Genomic DNA, 19,278 nt, shown 5'->3' with positions numbered 1-19,278 from the left:
AGAAGGAAACTTAGAAGAAAAGAGAGGGGAGGATGATGAAGGAGATGACCAGCTGGGTGGGGGGCGGGGTGCCTAAGGAGGGTGTGCAGGAAAGAAGTGCCCTTCTCTGCTCGGCGTGGGGTCTGGATCCTGCTGTGCCCTCTGGGTCCCATCTTTGGTCCAGACTTTTCTCTGCCTGAGAAGAGCTCCTACCACAGACTTTCCCCCACGCAAAGGAGCCCAAAGGGACAGTGGGGCAGGGACCCTTCCTGGAGTGGGAGGTGGAAGCCCATTTCCTTCACAGTCCTCCTTGCCCTGTCTGCCTCCTGGGGTGGGCAAACCCTCTGACTCAGTTTGCCTCCTGTCTTTAGGGAGAACGGTGATTGGCTCTGCGGCCAAGGACATTGCCCTGCAGGGGCCGGGCCTGGCTCCCGAGCACTGCTACATAGAGAACCTGCGGGGCACCCTCACCCTCTACCCGTGCGGCAATGCCTGTGCCATTGACGGGCTCCCTGTCCGGCAGCCCACCCGGCTCACTCAGGGTAAGTGACACCTAGCAGAGGGGGTCCTGGTTTAAAAGCTTGTGCGTGACAGGCGCAGGAGAAGCCTGCAGGGTGGTTGCCATGGTAACTGCCCTGTTGGAGGTGGGGTGTTCAACTGCATCTGATGTGCCCGAACAACAGCCCAGACCCCGACTCTGGCAGCCAGACTTGTCTTCATCCTGCTTTTCTTCTCTGGCCACCCTCACCCTTCCTCCCTCCGCCCTCGGGAGAGAAGCGAAGCCCGTTCCTGCGATCACAGGGCATGGGGAGCCTGGTGGTGGTCGCCAGTGGTTGTTAGGCGAGAGCCTTCAGAGCAGTGTGGGGGCACAAGGGCACTGTCCCGGATGCCAGGGGGAGCTGTGCTCTGGGAAGCTGGAGAGGTGGGGAGAGGAGGACACCCCCGACAGGGATGGGGAAGGGCGAAGTCTGGGGACATGCCCACTCCTGTTAAAAAAATGTCCCCTAGGCAGTCTGGCTTAGTGGATAGAGCATCAGCTGCGGACTACAGGGTCCCAGGTTCGAATCCCGTCAAGGGCACGTACTTCAGTTGCAGGCTCCAGCCCCAGTGGGGGCACGTGCAGGAGGCAGCCATTCAACGTGTCTCTCTCTCATTGACGTTTCTCTCTGTCTCTCCGTCTCCCTTCCACTCTCTCTAAAAATCAATGAAAAAGTATCCTCAGCCCTAACCGGTTTGGCTCAGTGGATAGAGCGTCGTCCTGAGGACTCAAGGGTCCCAGATTCCATTTCCGTCAAGGACATGTACCTTGGTTGCGGGCACATCCCCAGTAGGGGTCTGCAGGAGGCAGCTGATCGATGTTTCTCTCTCATCGATGTTTCTAACTCTCTATCCCTCTCCTTTCCTCTCTGTAAAAAATCAATAAAATATATTTTAAAAAAAGAAAAAGAAAAAGTATCCTCAGGTGAGGATTAACAACAATACCAAAAAAGAAAAAAAATGTTGACAGTAGCTTTGGGGTCATGAATATGGTTAGCACCCTGCTTCCCAAAGCAATAGGCCATTCTTTGTGTGAGCTGGCTTTGGAAACTGGACCCCAGTTACTATGGTGACCAGCAGACCAGGAAGGGGTTGGCCCAGGTGGCACTTGGACAGAACCAGTGTGTTTGCCCTGGGCATCAGTGGAAGGGAATGAGAAAAGCAGGTGTGGATGGGGTAGAGGTGGGGTTCGCAGGAGGCTGTGAGCTTTGGCTGACCTGGCTCTGAGCAGGACTGGTGTCCTGGAACCACTTTCTGGGGACTCTCCCCTCCGACCAGCTGGAAGCTCCTTTGCAGTGGAACCCCTCTGTGCCCCTCTCTCCTCTGTGCTCACTCCTCAGGGGCTCTAAATGCTCCTCCCCTCACAGCTGACCCAGGAGACCCAGCCTGGCCCTCCTCCCTTCTTCCTGCCCTTGGGCGTGTGTTGGGGGACAGTGACTTCGGGAGCAGGCCCAGCAGCAGCAGCAGCAGGCAAGCCTTGTGTCCTCCGGGGCTCCCGCAGTCTGACTGGATGAGAGGAGGAGCCCCATGGATTGGGACTTTGGCGGTGATGCCGTCTGATAGTCTTCAGTCTCAAAGAGAGCATCTTCCCAAGACCTGGGCGCCTGGAAGTGAGACCGAGCAGCAAGGGGAGGCAGGAGCAGAGCTCGGAGGAGGCGAGAGAAAGCCCAGCCCTTGCTCCCCAGCTCCCAACCCCTCACACTCATGGGCAAGAACATCCCCCTGTGTGGTGAGCGGGTGGAGGAACGGAGGCCCCGTCTGGCCAGTGCCTCATTTAGTTTCCTGAGAGGAGGGAGGGCCTGGGCCCAGATGGAATTCTCAGGCATTTCCTGTGACCCCCATGACCCCCAACTCTTCTGTAGCCAAAAGCCTACCCTGCCAATTATATACCCTCCCACTCTCTTCTGACCCCAACCCCCTTCCCTTTTGCTCCCCCCATCCCTACAGCCTTCTTGTCCGGGCTTGCCTGTCCCAGGAGCTGGGCAGCCGGGGGAGGGGGAGGCAGAGGCACAAAGGAATGGGTGTTCTTCTCCCCAGCACCCCCTCCCCGGGCTCCAGGCGCTGAGGGTTTCCTTGTCTCATCTCTGGAGCAAGGCACCCAGCCCGCCCTGCCTGGCCCCACTCCGGACATTCTTGGGAGTGCGTTTCCCTGGAAACTGGGGGGCGCGGGGGTGGCGTGTTCTCTGTGTGTCTGTGTAACGGGTGTGTTTATGCATCTCCGGATGTTTGTGGCTCTGGGCTTACGTAGCTCTGTGTTTGTGTCTTTCCTTGTGTTTATAGATGAGGGTGTTCAAGTGGGGAACAGGAGTGAACTTGGGACAGATGGCACCAAAGTGTCCATGTGTGTGTTCCTATGTGTACGTGAGGACCCACTGGCCACATGCCTATCTGGGTGTATGCGCAAGAGGATCACTTTCCCTGTTTGTTCCCCGATCTAGCCTTGGTGAGGGTACCCTCATCTTTGAAAAAGAGAAGGCTACCCTAGAAATAACAAGGAGCCCGCTCTGGCTGGGCCAGGCCTGAGGTGCATCATTCCGGGCACTGTGCCCAGCTATTTAGGGTGGCACACACCATGCCTGGCAGACATGGCAGGGACAGGCTCTCCCAGCAGGAGTATGCCTGGGCCACGGGTGGGGGTGGTGAGCAGGAAGCAGATGCCAGCCTTTAGCCAGAGCTTTGGACATGGGAGCCTGGAGTGAGGGAGCCAGGAAGATCCTGATTCCACTCCCATTCCCCGGGAAGTTGGGCACATCCTACACTGCCCTCTTCTCTACAGAGCAGGAGGTGGAGCTGGGAATAGGACCAGGAAATGAGGAGGGATCTCCATCTGGGGCTAGGCTGCCCTACCCTGGGACCCAGGGCCAGGCCACATGAAAGCTCTGTGAGGAGACCGAGGAGGGGAGCCCCTCGGAAGCCACACACTCAGGGCCAGGCTGTCTGGACAGCAGGCCCCAGCCACTCCCAGCTTTGCTGCAGCCCAGCCGTGTCTCCCGTCTCCTTCCCTCCCTACGGCCCTCACTGCTGGGCAGGGGCCTGTGTGAGGCCAGCCTGGGCGGCGCCCTGGGACATGGCTGGGGAGCCACACTCCTGGGTTATCTCGCTGCCTCCCTCTGGGATCCAGGACACTGAGCCTTTTCCTCTCCCACCCAATGGTCAGTTATTCCTTCTGTGAAATGGGATTGAAGTCTCCAACTGATAAAGATCTTGACTCATGAAGCTCAAAGGAAGAAGAGAAAAAGCAAAGGCTGGGAGCTCCCCACTTCTTGTGCCTGCCTCCTCCCTCTTTCTCCCGCAGCGGGCACCCTCCCAGTCGCCTGGGTCTGCCCCTCTGGCCATCACAGTTTCCAGACGGATGAGTCACTCTTCCTGAGGAGATGTTTAAAGGCTTCCCTTTCTGTGCATTTGCCCTACATGGTCCTTCCTTCTTCCTTCAGAAGGGGAATCAGACACATGTGCACATGTGAGCGCATGCATGTGTGTGAGTGCGTGGGTGTAGTGTGTGGGTGTGAGCGTAGTGTGTGCATGTGAGTGCCTATGAGTGTAGTGCGTGGGTGTGAGCGTAGTGTGTGCATGTGAGTGCGTATGAGCGTAGTGCGTGGGTGTGAGCGTAGTGTGTGCATGTGAGTGCCTGTGAGCGTAGTGTGTGGGTGTGAGTGCATATGAGTGTAGTGTGTGCTGTGAGCGTGTGGGTGTGCATGTGAGTGCCTGTGAGCGTAGTGTGTGGGTGTGAGCGTAGTGTGTGCATGTGAGTGCCTGTGAGCGTAGTGTGTGGGTGTGAGCGTACTGTGTGCATGTGAGTGCCTATGAGTGTAGTGTGTGGGTGTGAGCGTACTGTGTGCATGTGAGTGCCTATGAGCGTAGTGTGTGGGTGTGAGCGTAGTGTGTGCATGTGAGTGCCTATGAGTGTAGTGTGTGGGTGTGAGCGTAGTGTGTGCATGTGAGTGCCTATGAGTGTAGTGCGTGGGTGTGAGCGTACTGTGTGCATGTGAGTGCCTATGAGCGTAGTGTGTGGGTGTGAGCGTACTGTGTGCATGTGAGTGCCTATGAGCGTAGTGTGTGGGTGTGAGCGTAGTGTGTGCATGTGAGTGCCTGTGAGCGTAGTGTGTGGGTGTGAGCGTAGTGTGTGCATGTGAGTGCCTATGAGCGTAGTGTGTGGGTGTGAGCGTAGTGTGTGCATGTGAGTGCCTGTGAGCGTAGTGTGTGGGTGTGAGCGTACTGTGTGCATGTGAGTGCCTGTGAGCGTAGTGTGTGGGTGTGAGCGTACTGTGTGCATGTGAGTGCGTGTGAGCGTAGTGTGTGGGTGTGAGCGTACTGTGTGCATGTGAGTGCCTGTGAGCGTAGTGTGTGGGTGTGAGCGTACTGTGTGCATGTGAGTGCCTATGAGCGTAGTGTGTGGGTGTGAGCGTACTGTGTGCATGTGAGTGCCTGTGAGCGTAGTGTGTGGGTGTGAGCGTACTGTGTGCATGTGAGTGCCTATGAGTGTAGTGTGTGGGTGTGAGCGTAGTGTGTGCATGTGAGTGCCTGTGAGCGTAGTGTGTGGGTGTGAGCGTAGTGTGTGCATGTGAGTGCCTATGAGCGTAGTGTGTGGGTGTGAGCGTACTGTGTGCATGTGAGTGCCTGTGAGCGTAGTGTGTGTGTGTGAGCGTACTGTGTGCATGTGAGTGCCTGTGAGCGTAGTGCGTGGGTGTGAGCGTACTGTGTGCATGTGAGTGCCTGTGAGCGTAGTGTGTGGGTGTGAGCGTACTGTGTGCATGTGAGTGCCTGTGAGCGTAGTGTGTGGGTGTGAGCGTACTGTGTGCATGTGAGTGCCTGTGAGCGTAGTGTGTGGGTGTGAGCGTACTGTGTGCATGTGAGTGCCTGTGAGCGTAGTGTGTGGGTGTGAGCGTACTGTGTGCATGTGAGTGCCTGTGAGCGTAGTGTGTGGGTGTGAGCGTAGTGTGTGCATGTGAGTGCCTGTGAGTGTAGTGTGTGGGTGTGAGCGTACTGTGTGCATGTGAGTGCCTGTGAGTGTAGTGTGTGGGTGTGAGCGTACTGTGTGCATGTGAGTGCCTGTGAGTGTAGTGTGTGGGTGTGAGCGTACTGTGTGCATGTGAGTGCCTGTGAGCGTAGTGTGTGGGTGTGAGCGTACTGTGTGCATGTGAGTGCGTATGAGCGTAGTGTGTGGGTGTGAGCGTACTGTGTGCATGTGAGTGCCTGTGAGCGTAGTGTGTGGGTGTGAGCGTAGTGTGTGCATGTGAGTGCCTATGAGCGTAGTGTGTGGGTGTGAGCGTACTGTGTGCATGTGAGTGCCTATGAGTGTAGTGTGTGGGTGTGAGCGTACTGTGTGCATGTGAGTGCCTATGAGCGTAGTGTGTGGGTGTGAGCGTAGTGTGTGCATGTGAGTGCCTGTGAGCGTAGTGTGTGGGTGTGAGCGTACTGTGTGCATGTGAGTGCCTGTGAGCGTAGTGTGTGGGTGTGAGCGTACTGTGTGCATGTGAGTGCGTATGAGCGTAGTGCGTGGGTGTGAGCGTACTGTGTGCATGTGAGTGCGTATGAGCGTAGTGCGTGGGTGTGAGCGTACTGTGTGCATGTGAGTGCCTATGAGCGTAGTGTGTGGGTGTGAGTGCATATGAGTGTAGTGTGTGCTGTGAGCGTGTGGGTGTGCATGTGAGTGCCTGTGAGCATAGTGTGTGGGTGTGAGCGTAGTGTGTGCATGTGAGTGCCTATGAGTGTAGTGTGTGCTGTGAGCGTGTGGGTGTGCATGTGAGTGCCTGTGAGCGTAGTGTGTGGGTGTGAGCGTAGGGTGTGCATGTGAGTGCCTGTGAGTGTAGTGCGTGGGTGTGAGCGTAGTGTGTGCATGTGAGTGCCTATGAGTGTAGTGTGTGCTGTGAGCGTGTGGGTGTGCATGTGAGTGCCTGTGAGTGTAGTGTGTGCCTGTGAGCGTAGTGTGTGCATGTGAGTGCCTGTGAGCGTAGTGTGTGCTGTGAGCGTGTGGGTGTGCATGTGAGTGCCTGTGAGTGTAGTGTGTGGGTGTGAGTGCCTGTGAGCGTAGTGTGTGGGTGTGAGCGTAGTGCGTGCATGTGAGTGCCTGTGAGCGTAGTGCGTGGGTGTGAGCGTAGTGTGTGCATGTGAGTGCCTGTGAGCGTAGTGTGTGCTGTGAGCGTGTGGGTGTGCATGTGAGTGCCTGTGAGTGTAGTGTGTGCTGTGAGCGTGTGGGTGTGAGTGGTGTGGCAGTGGGCAGGGCTCAGCAGGTGGAAACACTGCTTGGTGATCCTCGGAGGAGGTGACCTTTGATTTCAGTGTCTCCAGGGGCTGAGCGCGCAGCTAAGAGGCGGTGCAGCGGAGTGTCTGCGTGGCGCCTGGGCCTGGGCGGGTGTGGGTGTGCGTCTGAGAGCAAGGGTGCGGGGCTGTGAGCCTGACCTGGCGCGTCTGAGAGACAGTGTGCACCTCGAGCTCCTGCTGTCCAGAGGCCGGGTCTCTGGGACTCGGCCCGAACCTCGGCCTCCAGGGGCTCCCCGAGGCGCCGCCGGCGGGCGGTGGCTGCGGTTGGGAGGAGCCAGGGGCGGGCGGGCTTGGGAAGGGGCAGCGCCTGGGTCTGGCCGGGCTGTGGGTGAGCTGCTGCGAGGGTGGGAGCAGGGGCGGCAGAGGAAGGGGGCGCGGGGCTGGGGACCTGGGCGCAGTGGCCGCTGGGTCCGAGGCTGCACCCTGGGCGCTCCGTCCAGTTCCTCTCGGTGCGTGGACCCGGTCCGCCCCGCCCGGCATACCCCCACCCCTGCGCCCCGCTCCCCCTGCGCCCGCCCCAGCGCCCGCCCCGCCCCGCACCCCCCTCAGGCTCCGCCATCACTTCCTCTCCCCGCCCCTCCTTTGTCCCTCCCCCGCTCCCTTCCCCGCGCGGTGGCCGGCCCGCCCCTCCGGGCCCTGGTGGCGGTGCCCGCCTCGCAGCTGGTGGGTCGGGGCCGGGAGGTCGGCGCCCCCCCCCCCCCCCCCGCCCCAAGGCCGGGCCGGGCTGGGAGGGCTCGAGCCCGGGGGGCCAGCGGTCCGAAGGTCCCGGCTTAGCGGTGAGTCCTCGCCTGGCCGGCCGCAGCCCCCAGGCCTGGGGCGGGGAGACCTCGGGCGGGGAGGGCAGGGGCGGGGGACCCGCTGGGGAGGGGTCCTGGGGGCCCCGATGAAGTGTGAGCCCCGATGCTTCTGAGTGGGAGTCTGGGGGCGACTTCACCTTCCCCAGCGCGAGGGCAGGGACCGCTTCTGGAGCTGAGGGTTAGGATGAGGGGCCAGCGCTGTGGCCAAGAGGGGTCTCTGATGGGAAGGACGAGGGCCCTTCCTTCCACCTTCCCTGCGCCCCAGCCTCCCTTTGGCCGGCCCTCCTGTTCCTGTGGCCAGCAGGGCAGTGGCTGGCGCCGGGAGTGAGTGTGAGCCGGTGTGAGAGTGTGTGTGATGTTTCCCTTCTGCATCGCTCAGAGGTGGGACCCACCCTCTCCTTTGCCCCCCCCCGCCACAGCTTTGCCTGGATGCGTGGGTTTTTGGGCTTCCTGGGTGGGCTGGCCTTGCAGGTGCGGCCAGGAAGGCAGAGAGGAGGGTTCTCCCCAGACACAGGCTGGCCTAGCCCGGGCATAGGACTGAAGTTGAGGCAACTACGGGGGCCCCTGAGTGCAAATAGAAAGTTAATTTGGGCAGGAGCTGGGCTGCCCTCAGTCCTGCTGCCCTCCTGCTCATCTATTAATACAGACCCAGCTCTGCTGCCTGGCATCGCCTATTTATAGTCCAGAGGCCGCACAGCCACACCCCCTGCATGGAGGAGGGTGCGGGGCAGAGGGGGGCGGGGCTGAGGGTCCCTAGGTGCCCACAGCCTCCGTGGGTGGGCCGGGCACTGGTGGGCAGTCAGTCTAGGAGTGAGTGGGCCTGTAGACCTTGAGCACTGGCTGGCGGGGGGGGGGGCGGGGGGGCTTGGCAGGACTGTTTTTGAAACAGCTGCGGGGTGAGTAGGCAGGCGGGTGGGTAGTTGGCTGTTACTTATTCCCGTTATGATTACTCTGGGGTCAGCTCCTCTGATTGGTGGCTTTGGCAAGAAGGCTCCCCCTCCAAGCACCCATTAGCCTGGAGAATGGCTGGTGCCCACCTGCCTGGGAGGGCCTGTGGGTGTGCCAGAGAAGGGGGTGGCTTTGTCCACTATGGTTATCTGCTCTGGGCTTCTCAGTCTGCGAGGTCTCCCTATCCCTCAGGCAGTGCCCTGGGTTCCAGCAACATGCTTCTCAGTGGGGGGTCTGCTAAGGTGCTCCCGTGGCCTGAGATGCCCCATGACCTCGTGGCCTGCACTGTCTCAACGTCTAGGAATGTCGGTTTCCCTGCCATTCTCGGCTCAGACTGGCATGAAGCTTGGGGTGCCAAGTGGCACCAGATTGGACAGATAGGCGGCTGGGGCCAGGGCCAGGGTGTGAACAAATTGGAAGGGTGGGTGATAGGAGCACCAGGTCCCTCTGGCACCTGCATGGCCAGGAGGCAGGGCTCTGCCACCAGGCTCAGGCACCGGCAGGCACACCTGCTGCTGGGCACACCCCCGGGCCCCTGGCTACGTTTTCTGGCTCCTGCGTGCCCTCCCCTCCACGCACTCCCTTCCTGAGCAGGACTGGGCTTGTGCTTACCGCCTGGGGATGTGCGTGGGGAGGCTGGGCCCCTGGGCTGGGCTGGGCTACGTTCCAGGGGAGACGCAGGAAAGGAGGGTGTCAGATCAGAGGGAAAGGGTGAGGCCACGCCCCCTGGTTGAATCTCAGGCAAATTCTGGCCCCTGAGGGGGCATCGCAGTTCCTCCCGTCTCCTACCTCAGAGTTTTCTGTGATCCTGGAAGTGGCTGCCTCTCGAGCTTACCCTTCCACCCAAGGGGCCTGGTCACTGTTGGCCACGTCGGGACACAGGTGCCCATGTTCCCTGAGGAGGTCTCTCTGTGGACAGGGCACTTCCACGTGCACACAGTGCCTCTTCTGCAAGGTCGGCGTGTCCTCATGTCTCTAAAGAGAAGACCAGCCTCGGGGCGGGAAGTGACTTCGCCTGTCAGAGGAAGAGTTAGGACTAGTCCTTGGGCCTGGGGACTCACAAACCAGTGCTCCTTCCACTCTGCCGTGTGCTCTGGGCCCAGCCGGTGCCTTTCTCAGGCACAGCTGCCTCCGACGTGGATAGGGGCACTGAGTGCAGGCGGGTGGCTCCCTGGAGCCTGGGTGCGCCTGCTAGTGGGTGAGGGTGCCTCCCCGCTGCCAGCCGTCCAAGCATTTCCTTTCTCCGAAGGCTGCATGTTGTGCCTGGGCCAGTCCACCTTCCTCCGGTTCAACCACCCCGCTGAAGCCAAGTGGATGAAAAGCATGATCCCGGCAGGGGGCCGGGCCCCGGGCCCCCCCTACAGCCCCGACCCAGGTAGGGCAGGAGGTTGGGTGGGTGGTCCCCCCTTGGATGGCCCTCCTCCTGGCCCCCCAGCCCCTGGCAGAGTCAGGGCAGGACAACACCCATGGTCGGGCTTGCTGCCACCTGCCATGGCCACTGGGAGAGATCCAAGAAGTGCTGCTTGGCTCGAACCAGGGAATCAGATGCCTGGGCTGCCAGTCGCTCCCTGGTTAGCTCCCTCCGGCCTCACCTAGCCTCGCCGCCCAGTCCCGCTGCTGTTGGGGGCAGTGGTTTCAGTCACTGGTGGGCTGAGCAGGGCTGGGGCAGGGCGCAGGTGGGCTCTCGCTGGCATGGCTGCCTGGGCTCATCAGAGGGCTGAGCTGGTCAGCCTGGCTTCTAGGAACCAGCCCGCAGTGTCAGCCCCTCCCTTGCCTCTGATTGGACCAAGGGGTGCAGCATACATCCCCCGTTCAGCCCGGGAGGCATGGTGGGTGTTTTTTCCTGGGTCCTGGCTGCCGTGTCTGCAGCCCCTTAGGTCCTTACTGGACTGGGATCCAGCTCCATAGCGTGCCCCACCCTGCTGCAGAGGGTCCCCCCACCCTTCCTGCTAAGAGATTTAGGAGGTTGGGGAAACCAAGGCAGGGAGGAACCTAGACTTGGGGTGAGTAGGCAGCGACCAGCCTAGAGTGCCTGGTGTCATTGCTGACTCTGTCCTAAGTGAGAACGTGTTAGCCAGAAGCGTCCTACCCGTCCTCCTCCTTACAGCGGGGAACCGGGCAGGGACGGGGAAGGCTGAACAGCAGGGCAGCGGCACAGCCGCCCAGAACCCAGACCTCCCAGCTTCTCCTCCCGAGTCTTCGCAGCTCAGCTCAGCTCAGCTCAGAGGAGGCGGGGGATGCCTTGCTCTGGCACTTAGGGACCTCCCCAGAGCCCGAGGCCAGGCCTGAGGCATCCTTGCGTTTCCCTCTCACAGAGTCAGAAAGCCTAGTGAACGGGAACCACCCCCCGCAGCCTGCAGCCGAGGGCCCCGCGGCCTACGCCAGCCACAGCTCCCTGGTGAGCTCGATTGAGAAGGACCTGCAGGAGATCATGGACTCCCTGGTGCTCGAGGACCCCGGCACCGGCGGCAAGAAGCCTGCTGCCACGTCCACACTGTCACCGATGGCTAACGGGGGTCGCTACCTGCTGTCGCCCCCGACCAGCCCCGGCGCCATGTCCGTGGGCTCCAGCTACGAGAACACCTCCCCGGCTTTCTCTCCACTCTCCTCACCAGCCAGCAGCGGGAGCTGTGCCAGCCACTCGCCCAGTGGGCAGGAGCCAGCCCCTCCTGTGCCCCCGCTTGTGCCTGTGCGCTCTTCCAGTTACCATCTGGCCTTGCAGCCCCCACAGTCCCGGCCCAGTGGGACCCGCCCCTCTGAGAGCCCCCGGCTGGGCAGGAAGGCGGGGCATGAGCGGCCCCCCAGCCCCGGCCTCCGGGGTCTGCTGCCAGCCAGCCCCACTGCTCCTGTCCTGGCGGAGGCCCACAGAGCCACCGAGAGCCCCTGGCTGGGTGGGCAGCTGCCCGTGGTGGCCATCAGCCTGAGTGAATACCCAACTTCTGGTGCCCACAGCCAACCCACCAGCGTTCCTGGCAGTCCCAAGTTCCAGCCTCCAGTCCCTGCACCCCGAAACAAGATGGGTGTGCTCCAGGATCGCCCCCCCAGCCCTCTCCGAGAGCTGCCGGGCCCCGAGCGCGGGTTGGCAAGCAGCCCCTCACGCCAGTCGCTGGGCCGAACGTTCTCGGACGGGCCAACCCCCCGCACCCTGCAGCCCTCTGAGAGCCCCCGCCTGGGCCGCCGGGGCCTGGACAGCCTGCGGGAGCTCCCTCCCCTGAGCCCGGCTCTGTCCCGACGGGCTCTGTCCCCCCTGCCCTCCCGGTCCACCCCAGACCCCAAGCTGACCAGGGACGTGGCAGAGAGCCCCCGGCCCCGGCGCTGGGCAGCCCACGGCACTTCGCCAGAGGACTTCTCACTGACACTGGGGGCGCGGGGCCGTAGGACACGGAGCCCCTCGCCCACCCTCGGGGAGTCCCTGGCACCCCGCAAGGGCAGCTTCAGTGGCCGGCTGAGCCCCGCCTACAGCTTGGGCTCCTTGCCGGGGGCTGTGACCCGACAGAGCCCCCGTGCCCGGAGGAAGCTCTCCAGCGGGGACTTGCAGGTGCTGGTCACCCGGGAGCGGAAAAACAGCATCACCGAGATCAGCGACAATGAGGACGACCTGCTGGAGTACCACCGGCGGCAGCGCCAGGAGCGGCTCCGGGAGCAGGAGATGGAGAGGCTGGTGAGCAGGGCGGGTGCCAGGGAGGCTGCTGACCTCCACTGCGGGGTCCCCCAGACGTGGGCAGGCCAGCGGGCGGGGCGGCTGCAGGCCCGCTGCTCATGCTTCCTCCAGGATGCACCGTGGGGACTGGCCTCCAGGCGCTGGTGCCTGAAGAACTTTCTCTGACGCCTGTAAGGCTGTATTTTAAACTCAGGCTAATTTTGCACTTACTCCATCACACAGCTTTTGTGTTAATGCATAAACGTCCTCCTCGTTTAGCTGAACAATGGAAACTCTAGGACAGCGGTTCTCAACCTGTGGGTCGCGACCCCTTTGGCGGTCGAGTGACCCTTTCACAGGGGTCGCCTAAGACCATCCTGCATATCAGATATTTACATGACGATTCATAACAGTAGCAACATGACAGTTATGAAGTAGCAACGAAAATAATGTTATGGTTGGGTCACAACATGAGGAACTGTATTTAAAGGGCCAGAAGGTTGAGAACCACTGCTCTAGGAAAACACACCACATTTATGGTTGAGGCCTCGGCCCTCCCGGTTTGAGAAGCAGGCCTAACTGAGAAGGCAAGGCCAGGGGCAGATGGCTTTTTCTGGGTCGCACACTTCATAGAGCTGGGATTGGAGCCTGAGGCTCCTGTCTTTCCAAGTCTTGTTCTTCTTTTTTAAATATATTTTTATTGATTTCAGAGAGGCAGAGAGGGATAGAAACATTAATGATGAGAGAGTTCTGGACCGGCTGCCTCCTGCACGTCCCCACACTGGGGATCGAGCCTGCAAGCTGGGCATGTACCCTGACCGGGAATCGAACCCTGACCTCCTGGTTCATAGGTCGACGCTCAACCACTGAGCCACACCGGCCAGGCCCACGTCTTGTTCCTTAGAAAGGCATCTGGTCCTTCTTTCTTGCTGCCCTTTGACATCTAAATGTGTGGAGCTGCTCACCCTGGCCACGCAGGGTCCCCTGGGACGTGGGGGGCAGGGAGGAGGAGGAGAACGGGGTACAGCCTGTGTGATTGTGCTGTGTGTGTTGGGGTTCGGATGTGGTGTGGGCAGCTGTCCTAGAGAGAGCATCTAAGCCACTGGGTGCTGGGATCCCCCAGATGGCACCGGGCTCGAGGGGCTCTGGCTGGCGTGTGCACTCACACACATGCACAGGAGAGGGACCCCCCAGATGGCACCGGGCTCGAGGGGCTCTGGCTGGCGTGTGCACTCACACACATGCACAGGAGAGGGACCCCCCCAGATGGCACCGGGCTCGAGGGGTGCTGGCTGGCGTGTGCACTCACTCACACACATGCACAGGAGAGGGCCCCCAGATGGCACCGGGCTCGAGGGGCTCTGGCTGCGTGTGCACTCACTCACACACAAGCACAGGAGAGGGCCCCCCCAGATGGCACCGGGCTCGAGGGGCGCTGGCTGGCGTGTGCACTCACTCACACACATGCACAGGAGAGGGATCCCCCAGATGGCACCGGGCTCGAGGGGCGCTGGCTGGCGTGTGCACTCACTCACACACATGCACAGGAGAGGGATCCCCCAGATGGCACCGGGCTCGAGGAGCTCTGGCTGCGTGTGCACTCACTCACACACATGCACAGGAGAGGGATCCCCCAGATGGCACCGGGCTCGAGGAGCTCTGGCTGCGTGTGCACTCACACACATGCACAGGAGAGGGATCCCCCAGAAGGCACCGGGCTCGAGGGGCGCTGGCTGGCGTGTGCACTCACACACATGCACAGGAGAGGGATCCCCCAGAAGGCACCGGGCTCGAGGGGCTCTGGCTGCGTGTGCACTCACACACATGCACAGGAGAGGGCCCCCCCAGATGGCACCGGGCTCGAGGGGCGCTGGCTGGCGTGTGCACTCACCACATGCACAGGAGAGGGATCCCCCAGATGGCACCGGGCTCGAGGGGCGCTGGCTGGCGTGTGCACTCACATACATGCACAGGAGAGGGCCCCCCCAGATGGCACCGGGCTCAAGGGGCGCTGGCTGGCGTGTGCACTCACATACATGCACAGGAGAGGGCCCCCAGATGGCACCGGGCTCGAGGGGCTCTGGCTGCGTGTGCACTCACTCACATGCACAGGAGAGGGATCCCCCAGATGGCACCGGGCTCGAGGAGCTCTGGCTGCGTGTGCACTCACATACATGCACAGGAGAGGGATCCCCCAGAAGGCACCGGGCTCGAGGGGCTCTGGCTGCGTGTGCACTCACACACATGCACAGGAGAGGGCCCCCCCAGATGTCACCAGGCTCGAGAGGCGCTTGCTGGCGTGTGCACTCACTCACACACATGCACAGGAGAGGGATCCCCCAGATGGCACCGGGCTCGAGGGACGCTGGCTGGCGTGTGCACTCACACACATGCACAGGAGAGGGCCCCCCCAGATGGCACCGGGCTCGAGGGGCGCTGGCTGGCGTGTGCACTCACCACATGCACAGGAGAGGGCCCCCCCAGATGGCACCGGGCTCGAGGGGCGCTGGCTGGCGTGTGCACTCACACACATGCACGGGACAGTGGATCTTGCCCTTTCTTGTGAGCACTAGAATAGGGTTCCTGCGGGAAGGGGGGCAAGGGCCCTGCATTTGGTTTGCGGAGGAAAATCAGAATTGAGGAGGTTTGCCCTGGCCAGTGTGGCTCAGTGGATAGAGCGTTGGCCTGGGTTCGACTCTGGTCAAGGGCAGGTACCTTGCTTGCAGGCTCCTCCCTGGCCCGGGCCCTGATGGGGGCCTGTGCAGGAGGCAACCCATCAATGTGTTTCTCTCACATCGATGTTTCTCTCAGTCTCTCCCTCTCCCTTCCACGCTCCCTAAAAGTCAGTGGAAACATAGCTTCGGGTGAGGATTAACAAAAAGAAATTGAGGAGGCTTGTCCGCAGCGCCTTTCAGAAGAGGTTGGGACAGCTTTGGATGAAGTGAGGGTGCTGGGTGGGGAGCGGTGAGGCGGGATCCCCAGGCGGCGGCGGAACGCCTGACCCGTGCACACAAAGCTGTGTTTAGCAGGTACGCGCCGAGCCAGACAGACCTGAGACCCAGAGCTCCTCCCTCAGGCAGCTGGAGGCCCCTTCCCGGCAGATGGGCTGCTTGAGCCCTGGCCCAGGGAGTGTCCCCCTGGGGCCGCCCTGGGGGCCGTGAGCCTGGCCGCACGAGGGGTGGCCCAGCCTCCCCCAGGAGCACACCTCCCCGCCAGCCCTGACCTGCCGCTTTAAATCTGGGAGGCCGCCCGCCCGCCCGCCCCTCCCACCTCCCCGGGCTGCTTGTCGGGGTGCTGGGGCAGGGGCGAGGCGCCCAGCCTCCTGGGTGTGAGGCTCTGCCTGGTTGTCGGTGTTTTCCTTTGCCATGGAGCTAGGCGAGCGGCGGCCGGGCAGCTGGGTGAGTGTCTGGTGGTCGTGGCCAAACTGGACACGGGAGAGGCACCTTAGGCGGGGGTGGGGGGTGGAGGTGGGGGGGGGGGGCGGCGGCAGAACATGGGGGAGGCTGGAGGTTCTGAGCGGGAAAGGGGGTTCCAGACCTGAAGCGTGATTAGACCTTCCTTCAGATCCTAGGCCCTGAGAGGTATCTTGGGGGACAGTGAGGGGGGCAGGCTCTGTGTGGGCGCAGGGAGGCCCAGGTCCCAGGTCCCGGGTCTGTCTGGCAGGGGTCTGAGCACAGCTCCGGGTGAGTGTCAGGCCCCTGGGCCTGGGGTCTGCCTCCCGTGGTGTCTGCCGCCCGCATGCTGGCCTGCGTGTCTGCGTGCGTGTGGGCCAGTGTGCGTGTGCGTGTCGGGGCAGGCCCAGGGCACTGCCGTGTCCTCCGTCAGGGCTGGGGTGTGGGGGTGTCTGTGCCCCTCAGGTCTGTCCTCCCCTTTGAGGGCTGGGGTGTGGGGGTCTCTGTGCCCCTCGGGTCTGTCCTCCCCTTTGAGGGCTGGGGTGTGGGGGTCTCTGTGCCCCTCGGGTCTGTCCTCCCCTTTGAGGGCTGGGGTGTGGGGGTCTCTGTGCCCCTCGGGTCTGTCCTCCCCTTTGAGGGCTGGGGTGTGGGGGTCTCTGTGCCCCTAGGGTCTGTCCTCCCCTTTGAGGGCTGGGGTGTGGGGGTCTCTGTGCCCCTCGGGTCGTGGATCTGCATGTATCCGTGCCAGCGTGAGCACCTTGGTGTTTATCTGTGTCTTGCTGTGGCCTTGTCTGCTCCCCAGTGTGTGTTCCCTTTGTGTCTGGGTGCACCCCACTGGGCAGTGAGAAAGGAAAGGGAGGGAAGATGGGGGGGGCTGGCCATGTAGCTGGGATGCAGCAGCCAGCCTGCTCCTGCTCGCTTCTGGGGTCCCCTCGTTCCCTCTGCCTCCTCAGAGCTTGGCGGGGAATGGGGGGCGCTTCCCTGATTTGTCTGAGCCTCAAGCCCTAGAACCCTAGTTCTCTCTCCTGGGAGACCCTGCCTGCCCCAGCCCCACAGGACATGCCTCCTCCCCTCACGCCCGCTCTGTCCATCTTCCCAGGAGCGGCAGCGCCTGGAGACCATCCTGAACCTGTGTGCGGAGTACAGCCGGGCCGATGGGGGGCCTGAGGCCGGGGAGCTGCCCAGCATCGGGGAGGCCGCTGCTGCTTTGGCACTGGCCGGCCGGAGGCCCTCGCGAGGCTTTCCAGGGGCCATTGGGGCCTCCGGGCGGAGCAGCGAGGAGCCTGGAGGTGCCCCTGCGCGGCTGTGGGAGACCATAGACCGCACGGAGGAGGAGAACCTCAAGGAGGAGTGCAGCAGCACCGAGAGCACCCAGCAGGAGGTGGGGTGGGGGGGCCGGGAGCACCAGCAGGAGGTGGGGTGCGGGGGCTGGGAGCACCAGCAGGAGGTGGGGTGGGGCGGCCGGGAGCACCAGCAGGAGGTGGGGTGGGGGGGCCGGGAGCACCAGCAGGAGGTGGGGTGCGGGGGCTGGGAGCACCAGCAGGAGGTGGGGTGGGGCGGCCGGGAGCACCAGCAGGAGGTGGGGTTGGGGGGCCGGGAGCACCAGCAGGAGGTGGGGTGTGGGGGGGCCGGGAGCACCAGCAGGAGGTGGGGTGGGGGGGCGGGGAGCACCAGCAGGAGGTGGGGTGGGGGGGCTGGGAGCACCAGCAGGAGGTGGGGTGGGGGGGCTGGGAGCACCAGCAGGAGGTGGGGTGTGGGGGGGCCGGGAGCACCAGCAGGAGGTGGGGTGTGGGGGGGCCGGGAGCACCAGCAGGAAGTGGGGTGGGGGGCTGGGAGCACCAGCAGGAGGTGGGGCACGGGGGGGGGCTGGGAGCACCAGCAGGAGGTGGGGCGCCGGGTCCCCGGGAGCACCAGCAGGAGGTGGGGTGCAGGGGGCTGGGACTGGGAGCACCAGCAGGAGGTGGGGTGTGGGGGGGCCGGGAGCACCAGCAGGAGGTGGGGTGCAGGGTGGGCCAGCGGCAGAGCAGGCAGGCATTTGTGGTGGGTGCCAAGGCCCAGGGAGGAGGAAGTAATTGAAGGATTCGGTTTGGGAAGGGATGGGGCTGGGAAGTGTAGAAAGGAGGCAAGGACCAGCGGGCGGTGCCGATGCGTTTGCCAGGCTATAAATATGCTCTGGGACCTGCCTTCCCTGGGCCCCACCCGGCCTGGCACTCGGTGGTAAAGCTTATTCCGAGTAAGTGCATCGGCATTGTCCCCTTGCAGGGAGGGAAGCTGCTTTCCCTGTCCCCCTGCCCCAGGGGACCCTCATCCTGGCTGACGCTTCCCTCCCCTCCAGCAGGAGGACGCGCCCAGCGCCAGGCTGCAGGGCGAGGTGCTGGCCCTGGAGGAGGAGCGGGCGCAGGTGCTCGGGCGCGTGGAGCAGCTCAAGGTCCACGTGAAGGAGCTGGAGCAGCAGCTGCAGGAGTCGGCCCGCGAGGTGAGCCTCCTGCAGGGCTGGCGGGATGCTGCAGAGGCCCTAGGAGCGGTTCGGGCGTGTCTGAGCGCCTGGACCGGCCCTGATGTGGACCCGGTCGCCCCCAGGCCGAGATGGAGCGGGCGCTGCTGCAGGGCGAGAGGGAGGCCGAGCGGGCGCTGCTGCAGCAGGAGCAGAGGGCGGCGGACCAGCTGCAGGAGAAGCTGCTGGCCTTGGAGACGGGCGTCCAGAAGGAGAGGGACAAGGTAACCACACCTGGCCGGGCTCGGGGCCGGGCCGGGCCTGGGAGAGGAGAAACGCCTGGTGGGGGAAGGGGGGCCCTGGCCCCTTACTTCATCCTCTAACCTGCCCACCAGGTGGCCTCTGTGTCGCTTTGGGGAGGGGCCTTGTCCTCCGTGGAAGGTAGCAGCTCGGAGGTCCCCGCGGGCTGGGCTGGTTCCCTCGGTCTGGGGTCTCCTCTGGCTGGGTTTCTGTGCTGTCCCGGGTGCCTGCCATTCTGGGCCCTGCTAGGAAGTACCCAAAGCCCTTCTGGGACAGTGAGCACAGCCGAGGGCCTGGTGCTGGGAGCGATGCAGGCTGGGGTCCCCCACGCGTGCCTGGTGCGCAGGCGGTGGTCTCCGGGAGTGAGCCCTCAGGTCTCTGCTCCCCTGAGCCTCCAGGATCTACAGCTGCAGCCCTGCCCCTCTCAGGTTTAGTGCCAGCCTGCAGGGACCATTCTGTCCCCGAGGGGCCGTGCCAGCCACACCCAGGATGGCCTACAATGTGCCAAAAGCTCTCAAGTGGAGAGGGGCCATTTATTTTTGGACTGACAGTATTTTTCTAAGAATTCATCTCCTCCTGCATTTTTTTTGAGAGTGTCTTTCTCCTTCCCCTCAATTTGGAAGCTCTTACAAATTCTTTGACAACCACCTCCCCTTCTTGAATTTTGGCTCTAGGCCCCAAAACCACACTCCCAAATTCTGTGCCAAATTAACTCTATGCTTACCAAACAGGCCTGCACTAACGTGTCCCGTCCCCCCCCTCCCTCCACTGTCCCAGTCACTGTCCTGGGCTCTGTGCATGCCCCTAACTCCAGTGCCACCCGGGCGGGGAAGAGCTATGAGCCATGCCACTTCTGCACTAACTCCACGGGCTTTGGGCCTCTCCCCTCTAACGCTGCCTTCTTCCTTTCTGGGTGTGGACCCCAGGGTTTTGATCAGAAAAGAATGGGCAAGGGGCACAGCTCAACCTGACTCCATGGGCACCGGCAGG

At 62.7% G+C, this 19,278-nt stretch overlaps 1 protein-coding gene across 9 annotated transcripts in view; it reads left to right on the top strand.

Moving 5' to 3' along the window:
• The window catches only part of PHLDB1 (pleckstrin homology like domain family B member 1), a 51,186-nt gene that overhangs the window by 6,825 nt on the left and 25,083 nt on the right, over positions 1-19,278 (top strand). For 6 of the 9 annotated variants that reach the window (XM_036324098.1, XM_036324102.1, XM_036324103.1 and 3 more), the window contains exons 4-9: positions 351-521; positions 9,772-9,897; positions 10,838-12,183; positions 16,654-16,935; positions 17,890-18,030; positions 18,135-18,272. In XM_036324098.1, coding sequence (XP_036179991.1) covers positions 351-521; positions 9,772-9,897; positions 10,838-12,183; positions 16,654-16,935; positions 17,890-18,030; positions 18,135-18,272 — 2,204 coding nt within the window. Of the gene's footprint in view, positions 1-350; positions 522-7,442; positions 7,554-9,771; positions 9,898-10,837; positions 12,184-16,653; positions 16,936-17,889; positions 18,031-18,134; positions 18,273-19,278 lie in introns of those variants that run through there. The other 3 variants (XM_036324099.1, XM_036324106.1, XM_036324105.1) reach the window with 3 other exon arrangements.

This window comes from Myotis myotis, unplaced genomic scaffold (assembly GCF_014108235.1).
Source record: "Myotis myotis isolate mMyoMyo1 unplaced genomic scaffold, mMyoMyo1.p scaffold_m19_p_10, whole genome shotgun sequence".
NCBI lineage: Eukaryota > Metazoa > Chordata > Mammalia > Chiroptera > Vespertilionidae > Myotis > Myotis myotis.
The sequence above is the reverse complement of the archived record's forward strand: the minus strand, read 5'-3'. Positions and strand labels throughout refer to the sequence as shown.